General features: G+C 32.7%; 1 protein-coding gene across 1 annotated transcript; it reads right to left on the minus strand.

The window, feature by feature from the left end:
• Positions 1-566: 566 nt before the first annotated feature.
• Positions 567-4,911, minus strand: LOC107842322 (translocase of chloroplast 159, chloroplastic). The gene has a single exon (XM_016686092.2). The coding sequence runs from the start codon at positions 4,653-4,655 to the stop codon at positions 684-686; it is 3,972 nt and encodes a 1,323-aa protein (XP_016541578.2). The 5' UTR covers positions 4,656-4,911; the 3' UTR covers positions 567-683.
• Between the last annotated feature and the right edge of the window lie 6,865 nt (positions 4,912-11,776).

Below are 11,776 nucleotides of genomic sequence, written 5' to 3' on the forward strand. Positions count from 1 at the left end.
ACTTTCTCTTAGTTCAAGCTATTTCTTAGGATTATTCATTTTTCACCACCCGAGGCCTCAGAAAGATGTTTTTTGTGTTTCACTTCTTCATGTCTTGGTTCACTGTCGTTCTTATGTCGCACAGAATTGAGAAGTCGAGGATTTTTTCTTATTTCTCCGGAAAAGTTTTTCAATGAAAACATGTACACAACTGGAGTTTACTTTTGGATAAGGGGATATTTGTCGAAAATAGTACTATCTGCTAAACTTTCCACAAAAATGTACAGATTTGGAGAAATTTTCATATGAATGTAACGTATATGAAGCATTTTAATTGTCTTTGGTCATCCCATTGACATTTATGCTTCATATGGAATAGGATCAAATTTATTCACGTACTTCGGAAAATTGCTTATATTTTTCCACCATCTAATTGTACGCTGTCGAAGAATATGCCCTCGCCGTTAGCCTTTGGATCACACACAGGCTTCCTCCTAACGTATGTAGGTCAGACGCAACAACTCAATCTGAACACAATATACCACAACATTTGCAAACAGGTACCGCAAGTATAGTACAACTCATGATTTGGAAGCAAGTATTCCTATTGAGAACTTCAGAGATTGAATGGACAAATACAAGATAACTACGACTAAAAACATCAAAAATGGAGGTGCAACTAGCATTTGTCTAAGATACAACTACTACATTAACCTCTTTTCACTTGTCTGCGGAAAAAGGGTCATCATTATCGCTCTAGCAATTGGCAGAAGTCCTAAAATAGCAATCTGCAGTTGATCTGAGGTGCTTGTCCTAACTGTGATTTGCCCGCTTTTCTTGCTGTTTAATCCGGCCCTAACAGCAATCTTGGAATTCCTTCCCACAGAGAACTGAGACTGCAGATTGCATCCCCATATGATGTCATTTCTCCATTTCATCAAAGAAAGACCAAGTGAACTTTGATCCTGGCCAATAGGGTAATCTTTCTCTCTCAGACGCAACTCTAAGTTGGCTCCATATGCTGCATTACCCTGAGACCTGATGGAGCCAGTACTTCCCACCACAACTAACTGTTTACCAATGGCAAATTGGTCCTCTAATTTCAATCCCGTCACTAAATTGTCACCCAAGAAAGTAATGGATATCCCCGCAGCTGTTTTATTTGTTTTCAGATTTTTCACTTTTGTTTCTCCTTTCAAAATGTACGCAAGCTGCTTTCCTACAGTTTGAATGTCGAACCCTACCATAGTTGATCCCTTTTCCCCCGTCTTTGCTGAAACAGATGAATCCAAGTGGATGCTGAACTCTTTCTTGTCCTTTGTGAGCTGAAGACCTATTGCTGCAGGAAACTGACCTGCAATGGCAAGGTGATCCTCAATGCTCACACCATCATATCCACAATCGTGGTCCCAACCCTGGGAGTCCAAAACAGGCCTAGCAAGAAGGTGAGACGAAGGTTCTAAAGACCGGTATCTATAAGTGGGATTGTCCCCATCAAACGAATTTGGGAGCACCATGTCGGGTAAAGGGATTGCTACTCCTGCTTGGCTCCCTGTTTCCTGGTCATTGCCTTCTTCCGTGTAATCACCCATCTCTGCCTTGCCTTTCTTCTTCATGTCCCAAATCTTTTTCAACTCCTCCCTCCATTGTTTCTTTTGAAGCAGCTTCACACGGTAATCATACTCATCAAAATATGCTCTTTTTTGCTCCTTGCTTAGCTTTGCAACTTGAGATTTCCTCAAAGGTTTGAAAGGTGGAAGGTCATCATAATCTTCAACTTCTTGGTTGGTATCAGATGAATATGCCAGCTCAATATCTGAGTCCATATCCTCACCAACTTGATTGTTAGAGACTTTAGGGTGAACGTTTGATTGTAACAGTGAAGATAAAAAGTACGGTAAAGGAAGTGAATGCATGGGGAAGCCAAAAAGCTTTCTGTGGTCATGAAGATCATGATCTTTCAAGATGGAATCTACTTCCGATAAAATCTTTATCGAGTAACACAGAAGCAGTAGCTGTGATCTCCAATTTTCTCCATTTGGGAGCAATATTTCTCCTTTGTCATTCTTTGGACCGACTGGGTGGTTTTCAACAAGACAAAATGGACGAGTCATCAGCCCAGCATTCCTCATATGTGGATCACCTATGGAGTGGTCAATCAACTGTTGAATGGTACGGGAGCACTGAGCAACAAACATTTCATAGCTTACAGGATATCCTGAGGGTCCATCTGGAGGACTTGAAGCAGCATGTGTCAGGGTAACTATGGCATTACGCCATATTGATGGACCAAGATAACTGCTGATGGACTTCAACAAAGGTAGATCACCGAGATATCTAGACTGTGTGTCAATGCGGTCAACATAGAGGACTACATCAGGCCTGTATTTCTTCATATATTTCTTTATGGACAGCAAAGTTCTCCGGTTAATGGATTGCTCCGGCAGGGAAGATCTGAAACCAGGAGTATCCAAGATGTTCAATGTAACTCCATCCAGTTGCCCACTTATCTCCTTCACTTTGGTTGTGGCAGGTACAAATGCATCTACCATTGATCTGGCTTCGCCAAAGATAGAGTTTATTGTTGCACTCTTACCAACTCCTGTTTTACCAATAACCAGGATATTCAGAGAAAAATTCGAACTGTCTGTATCCTCTGCTTCTAACTCCAAAGCTACCTTCTGGGCGGAGTCAAGGCTCCATGCTTGAGAGGCTGATTTCCCTGCAGTGCGAGCTAACCAGTATAAGACCTGTGCAGCTATGGAATCTTCAGGAGACCGGTTTAGCATGTGGATGAGACGCAAAAATTTTACCCTTAACTGTTGTAATTTCTCAAGCTTTTTCTTTTCTTCATCACTCAAAATTCCTTCTGATATACCTTCAGCCTTACTCTCAGTTAAGGGAAACTTATCTGCATTGGTTAGTTGAGGAGGTCTAGACGAGTGAAATGTGGATCCCGAGCTATTAGGAAGCTCCAGTGTAAAAACCCGTGTACCATCAGCCGATGGAATAGTAATATTTCTTCCTTCAGGTCCAACACCGGCAGCAGCCCTCAGCAGTGCAGCCAGTGCTTCTGCATCAAACATCTCATTCTCTTCACTTTCTTCGTCTGTATCTACCTGTTCATCTGAGTCTGTCACAATCTCACCATCAACCTTTGGTAAATGACCTTGAGAAACCTCTCCGTCATAGTTGGCAGTGGCTATTTGTTGGTCCATCTGACCAATGATAAGTTTCATACCACCTGATCCATCAAAGTTCAAACTTTCATCATTTTCATGTAAGAATGGAACTTCTTCATTTTTGAACAATTTGACTGGATCAATGTCTTTGCAGTTGATTTCTACATCTGGATTTAAACAAGCCTCTGTGTGTTGTGTTTCATCTGATATCTTAGGTTGATCACCTTCAACTGTGGAGGACCAAGTTACATCTGATGAAGAGCTTGCACTAGAATATACTTGCTCTTCAGGTGGTGGCAGTACTGAAATTTCAGTGCACTCCAAGCTTTCAGTTTCGCTATCCTGACAATCACTACCTTGATAAATCTCACCCTCCTTACTTTCTGATTTCTGACTGTCCCCAGAAGATCCAGTAAGTAAGGTGCCGCTGTTTCTAGAGTTCAATTCATCAGCTCCAAACTTTGATACTCCATTTTCCTCCCTTGGACTGATGTAAGCAGTATCAGAAGGCTTAACATCACGAAACGAATCTGCACTTTTTGCCTCTAAGCTACTATCAAGAATTTCACTTTCTTCTGCTAAAAGCTTTTCATCCTTATCCAACTCCTGTCCCAACAAAGTAGATTCATTACTTGCAACCTGAAGCACAACTTTTCGTCCTTCAAAAGTATCATTGGCCTCACCACCCTCCGTTATGAAATTCTGAACAGTGCCAATTTCAGCTTTATTCTCTTCTTTACTGATCAAGTCCTCTACCATCTCAGATTGTATCACATTCTCAGACTCCCATTCATCCTCCGAAACATCAGATATTCTAACTTTGGGAGCACTATCTAACCTCTCCAACACCACTGCATTTGGAATTCTAAAAACACCTGAAACATCATTGTCTTCTTGAACACCAGTGCTCAAGTATTCATCACCTTCACTGTCCCAGGACAATGGTGCAATTGGTATGCCTCGAGTTGCACCATCAAGAACTCTAGTTCCCTCATCGGAACTATCTTTATCCGACCCCTCCATGGATTTCCCTGTATCTAGCTCATGTTCCCCATCACTATATTCATCATTTTCCCTATGCACAACGAAAGGTCTATCACTATATCCATCAATGTTTTCGGCATACAGGTCAGTTAAAAAAGACCTAGAGTCATCATAATAATCCCCTACACCACTACTACTACTACCTCGTTCAACAACTTCTTCTGGGCTTTTCACAAATGGTCTAAAATGAGTTTTTTCAAGATTTTGGTCATCTGGGTCAGACGCAAATGGCCTTTCAGAAGCAGTGTCAAAGTCATCGTCACCACTAACAAAGCCTCCTTCAGCGTCACTACTACTACCATAATAACTGCTACTGTTGTTTTGTCCATTAGCTGAAAGAGAGTATTCAAAGTCAGAAGAATCATCAATAGTAAGAGGAGCTCTAATACCTGTTGCAGGTGGGCTCCCTTGTGTTGTTGAAAGCGGAACACCATAAGTCTTTGTGTCCATGGTGACAACCGATAATATTTTCTTTAGTCCCCTTAAGTAGAACACAAAATGGGTAACAAGAAAAGAAGGTTAAATGGGGGGTTAGGCTAGGGTTTGGTTCAATTTTTGGGTTTTTCTAAGATTGGTGTTTTGTGTTTGTTGTTGTTGGTGGTGAATGAGCACATGATTGGTAGGGGTATTATAGTGGTTGGAGAAGATTACACATAAAACATAAACCAATGGCGATAAGACTGACGCCTTGTACACCTCTTTTCCCCTTTAAATTTCAAACCTTCTCCTCCATTTTACTTCTTTTTTTCTTGCCAAATTTCCTAATTTAATTTTTTATTTTATTTATTTTTTTTATTAATTAAGAAGGAACAATTTTTTCTCATATTTTACCTTTTACATTAATTACTTTTTCTTCAAATTAAAATGTAAACCTTATTTAATAGGGTGTTATTAATTACTTTTCTTAATCAATTTGTTATCTCAATTTGGGAAAGATAATTTGGGACGGAGAGAGTACCCTATTACTCCCGAACTATATCCAAAATAGCTAAGACATAACTCAACTTAAAGGGGGTCCTATTACCCCTCTGAACTAATTAAAAGTGTAATTTTGACATTCTTAGTACCTACATGGCACACACGTGTGCCTACGTGGATCCTTCAGTGTGTTGTGTCACGTATATGTCACGTAGGCACTAAGAGTGTCAAAATTAAACTTTTAATTAGTTCGGGAATAATATGACCCCCTTTAAATTGAGGTGTGCTTTAAGTTGAGGTGCTTCTCTTTCGTTTTGAGTATATTTCAGGGGTAATAGGGTATTATATCTATTTTTTCTTTGGCATGTACTTTTGTCCCATATTAATTGTCCATTAAGTTATAACAAGTTACTATAATTTATATCAAATTATTTATTTATTTATTTCATTTTATTTTACTTGAGTTTTTCAATTAATTGTCCAATTTATAAAATTAATTTTTTATCATATTTAATCTTTTATAATTTTAATATTAAATAGCTAAATAAGATAGTAGTAGTTAAATTTAGAATTTCAAAATATTATTCATAAGAATAATTTAATAAAAGGCATCTTTATTTAAAGTTTTCTTAATAAATGTGTGAAATCAACAACATACACTAAAATAAAACGGAAAGAGTTATATCAAGTTGAATTGATTAAATCTTTCATTTTACCACTGCAATTTAATATTTGTTGAAAGCCTTAACAAGTTTCTACTCCGGTCGCTTCAAAACAGTTCATTCTTATAGACTATAGTCTTGACATTCTCCTTGGGCAAGTATTTATTAGAATTTTTTTATTTATTTATTAAATTTGTCTTATTAATTATGTCTTGAAAATATAAATTTGTGTATATACATTATATATAATCATTTAATAATAAAAATAGTATTGAAAGAGCATAATAAAGTTCTCATAATTTTATAAATGAAATAATTAAACTAAAACAAATATTTTTAATAAGAGAAACAACTAAAGTGAAAGAAAGAAAGAAAGTTTCAAGAAAAATCTTTGTCTAAGGAATATATAAAAAATTAGTAAAACTATTTATGTTGCTTATGATTTCCAAAAAAAAATGTAGTAACATGAGATCAAGGGAGTATTATTATATAGCTAGCGAATAAATCCGTGCTTCATGTGGTAAAACATTTCTTTTTATAAATTAAGTCAAAAAATATTATATTAAATAAAAATGTATATTATAAATCATATACCAATATTTATATCTTTGCTCCGAGAAATCGAGAGAAAATACAAATTAAAATTTTAAATCAAATATTTTAGGATAAAACTACGTAAAGAAAATATGAAAAGTTTGTCGATAATCCTTTTTAATTGGATGAAAAAATTTGTGTAACGTACCCTTCCTATTTAAATGTTGTTCATAAATAATATTAGTAGTTATCATGATTATGATAATAGAAACAGTAAATAGAAGTACATGTTACCATAATTTGAGGCTTTTGGTATTGTTAGTTAATTTCATTTCAGTTATGATATTAATAATAACTATTAGTAATTGTATTTGGGGTGAATCTTTAAAATAAAAAAGGTGAAAAGAGGGAGAACAAAATTAGAAAGGCATAAATTGATTTGTTATTATAAGGAAAGTATCACACCACACCATTAAGTCCATCAATTTCGATCCTCTGCTAATGAATTTTTAGGTATTTCATGAATAAATAACAGTGATTTAACCTTTAACGGTCAAAATTGAAACCTAACATAATAGTATATATACATTATTTTTTTAGAAAAAAATTATACTTACAACCTGAAATAAAAATTTAAATTGATAATGTTTTATTAATAAAAGAGTTAGTAATGTCTTTGCTCTATTTCGTTATGTATTGAAAGAATTTGCCGAGATAAAAACTATACATAATGAAGAAATTTAATTGAACACTAATTGTATAATCAAAAGGAATCTAGAGTATCACTCTTTTTACATGTTTTTTCGATTAACTGCATGCTATCTGTTTATTCACTATAGAGAGAACTTATTCAACACATTCTTTATTATACAATTATGGACAATTAGTTAGTAAAATTAGGCTGAGATTGGTGGGGCTTTGGGTTCTAGGTGACAAAACAATTTTAAAATGAAGTGTATGTGACACAAATCTTAATAATTGAGTGGAGGTGACAATTATTTTACTAAGAATTAAGAAAGTAAGAAAATTTTGAAAATAACCCACAAATTTTTTTAATTTACACTTTGATCCAATGTAAAACCTAATATAACTAGAAATGGAGGAAAAAAAGACATGTTTCTCTCTCTTCTCATTTATTGGAGTTTTCTCTCTCTTCGTGATTTTTGTTGTTCATTGTTGTTGTTGGTTTATTCATCATCTTCTTCCTCATTATTATCATCTTGTTCTTCGTTATCATCTCTTCTTGTTCATCATCATCATCTTTTTGTTGTTGAACATTTTGTTACCGCTACTATTGCTACTTGATCAAATTTTTTTAGGTCAAATTTTATTCGTATATCACTTGGGAATTACTTATAGGTGATTTTAGTAAGTAAAATTATAATTTTTAGTTGAATTTCTCATCTGGGTGTATCTGCTACTGCTGTTTTTTCAACAGTAGATAAAACATGTAACGTGAATCCAACAGATGAGTATCTGTTGCACAGATGAGAAATCTGTTACAACATATTGACTAATCTGTTGCAACATATATGAGTAATTTGTTGCAACATATATGACTAATCTATTGCAACAGATTACTCATCTGTTGGATTTGTATTATAATGTTGTAACATGAATCCAACATATGGGTCATCTGTTGTAACAGATTAGTCATATGTTGCAACAGATTACTCACTTGTTGCAATAAATGACTCATTTATTGGATTCTTGTTGCAAGTTCTATCCATTGTAGCAATAGCAAATATACCAAATAAAAAATTCAACAAAAATCATAATTATACTTACAAAATCACCTATGAAGTAATGTCCAAGTGATATACGAACAAAATTTGACTTAAAAAAAATTCTAAAAATTTCAACAAGGGCACAACGAATAAGTGAAACACATGAAAAATTTCATGAAACTGGTAAAGAAGACAAAAATAGTGTATCATACATCAAATGCAATAGGATCGAGGGGACAAACGTTTGAGTTCTCCTAAAAACATTTAAGTTCCCTAGTATTCTAATTGCTTTCTAATGGATAACTCATCTATTATAACAGATTTTTTATCTGTTTGATAATTTTCAATAGATGAATCATCTGTTGCAACATGTTAGTCATCTGTTGATTCAAATTAAGCAATTATTAGTAATAACTAAATTGATTTAACTAAAATTAAAGATAAGTCTTTAAGACAATGGGACAAACATTTGAGTTCTCCTAAAAATGTTTGAATTCCCTAGTATTTTAATTATTTTCCAACAGATCACCTATTTGTTGCAATAAGTTAGTCATCTGTTGCAATAAATACTTATAATAAGTTAGTCATTTATTGATTCAAATTAAATAATTATTAATAATAATTAAATTGATTTAACTAAAATTGAAGACAAGACCTTAGACAAGGGGGAAAACGTTTGAGTTCTCCTAAAAAACATTTGAGCTTTAGTATTTTAAATTGCTTTTCAACACATATTTTGTCCATTTAGTAATTTCCAACAGATGAATCATATATTGCAACAACTTAGTCATCTGTTGCAATAGATGTCTATATCTGTTTGATAATTTTCAATAGATGAATTAGTTGTTGCAACAAGTGAGTCATTTGTTGCAACAGATGTCTATATCTGTTTGGTCATTTCCTACAGATTACTCATCTGTTGTAACATATTAGTCATCTATTGATTCACATTAAGTCAGTATTAGTAATAACTAAATTGATTATTAAAATAAAATATGATTTAATAAGTTCAATTACAGTTTCAATTAATCTCATGGTAATTACACGATCAACTAAGTATGTTCGTCCCGAGTAGAGTGATCAATTGACCAATTTTATTTGAAATGATTCAAACTAAGTCATCATTAGAAATAACTATATTGATTTAACTAAAACTAAAGATGAATTAGTAAGCCCAATTAGATTTCAATTAATTTCATAGTAATTTCATGATCAATTAAGTGTTTCGTACTGAGTAGAATGATTAATTGATAAATTTTATGTGAAATAATTCAAATTAAACCATTGTTAGAAATAACTACATTGATTTAACTAAAATTAAAGATGAATTAGTAAGTTCAATTATGATTTCAATTAATCTCAGTAATTAAATGATCAATTAAGTGTTTCATCCTTAGTAGAATAATTAATTGATCAATTTTATTTTAAATGATTCAAATTAAGCCATTATTAGTAATAACTATGTTGATTTAACTAAAATTAAACATGAATTAATGAGTTCACTCACAATTTCAATCAATCTCATCATAATTACATGATTAACTAAGTATATTCGTCCCGAGTAGAGTGATCTTGCACAATTTTATTTGAAATAATTCAAATTAAGATATTATTAGTAATAACTAAATTGATTTAACTAAAATTAAAGATAAACTTACAATTTCAATTAATCTCATAGTAATTAAACTATCAACTAAGTGTATTCGTCATGATTAGAGTGATCAATTGACCAATTTTATTTGAAATGAATCAAATTAAGCCATTATTCGTAATAACTAAATTGATATAACTAAAATTAAAGATGAATTGATAAGTTCACTTACAATTTCAATTAATCTCATAGTAATTACATGATCAACTATGTGTATTCGTCTCGAGGAGAGTGATCAATCGACCAATTTTATTTCAAATGATTCAAATTAAGTCATTATTAGTAATAAATAAATTGATTTTGACTAAATTAAAGATGAATTGATAAGTCCACTTACAATTTCAATCAATGTATTCGTCCTTAATAGAATGATCAATTGATAAATTTTATTTAAAATGATTCAAATTAAGCAATTATTAATAATAAATAAATAAATTTAACTAAAATTAAAGACAAGACCTTAGACAAGGGGACAAATATTTGAGTTCTCTTAAAAACATCTAAGCTTTAGTATTTTAAATTATTTTCCAACATATATCCTATATGTTTGATAATTTTCAATAGATGAGTCATCTGTTGCAACAACTTAGTTATTTGTTGCAACAGATGTCTATATTTGTTTGATAATTTTCAATAGAAGAGTCAACAGGTTAGTCATCTGTTTCAACATATGTCTATATCTGTTTGATCATTTTCAACAGATGTCTTTATCTGTTTGGTCATTTCCAACAGATGTCTTTATCTGTTTAGTCATTTTCAATAGATTACTCATCTTTTGCAACATGTTAGTTATCTATTGATTCATATTAAGCCATTATTTTAGTAATAACTAAATTTATTTAACTAGAATTAAACATGAATTGATAAATTCAATTACAGTTTCAATTAATCTCATGGTAATTACACGATCAACTAAGTGTGTTCGTCCTAAATACAGTGATCAATTGACCAATTTTATTTGAAATGATTCAAACCAAGCCATAATTAGAAATAACTATACTGATTTAACAAAAATTAAAGATGAATTAGTAAGTTGACTTACAATTTCAATTAATTTTATAGTAATTACATGATCAACTAAGTGTTTCGTCTTAAGTAGAATGATCAAATGACCAATTTTATATGAAATAATTAAAATCAAGCAATTATTAGTAATAATTAAACTAATTTAACTAAAATTAAAGATGAATTGATAATTTTAATTACGATTTCAATTAATCTCATAGTAATTACATAATCATCTAAGTGTATTCGTCTTGAGTAAAGTGTTAATTGACCAATTTTATTTAAAATGATTCAAATTAAGATATCATTAGTAATAACTACATTGATATAACTAAAATTAAAGATGAATTGATAAGTTCAATTACAATTTCAATTATTCTCATATTAGTTACACGATCATCTTAGTGTGTTCGTTCTGAGTAGAGTGATCAATTGACTAGTTTTATTTGAAATGATTCAAATTAAGCGATTATTAGTAATAACCAAATTGATTTAATAATTACAATTTTAATTAATCTCGTGGTAATTACATGATCATTCAAGTGTATAACTATCACGACTCAAATCCTATTGGGGCAGACTGGCACCCGTAACCGAGGAGGCCCGAGAGAACCAGCTCATAACCTTATACTTCCCATGCATACCTCTATGACAACCCGAAATTCAGACAGCATCATGTCACATATAAAAGGAAAGAATCACCTGTATAAGCTCGAGCACACATATATATGTATACACAATACTTGGCCGTTGGAGCCATCACGTCTATTATCAAAACACCACCTTGACTGTACATTAGGTCTACCAAGCCTCTAGATAATACACAGAGTTTAACTAAGGTCGGGACACACCCCGCCATATAACTAACTTCTATACAATACCAAAAGTGACTGGATATGACACGGAAAGCCCCGAAGCAAACTGGAGCTCACCAAAAGCAGCTGGATATCCTGGCTCCTACTTGTGCGGTGTATGAGCTGATGTACCTGTGCCTGCAGCATAAAATGCAGGTCCCCCATGGAGGACGTCAGTACGAAATATGTACTGAGTATGTAAGCTGTAGATAATCACATA

The sequence above is a fragment of the Capsicum annuum genome, chromosome 1 (genome assembly GCF_002878395.1).
Source record: "Capsicum annuum cultivar UCD-10X-F1 chromosome 1, UCD10Xv1.1, whole genome shotgun sequence".
In the NCBI taxonomy this organism is placed as follows: Eukaryota; Viridiplantae; Streptophyta; class Magnoliopsida; order Solanales; family Solanaceae; genus Capsicum; species Capsicum annuum.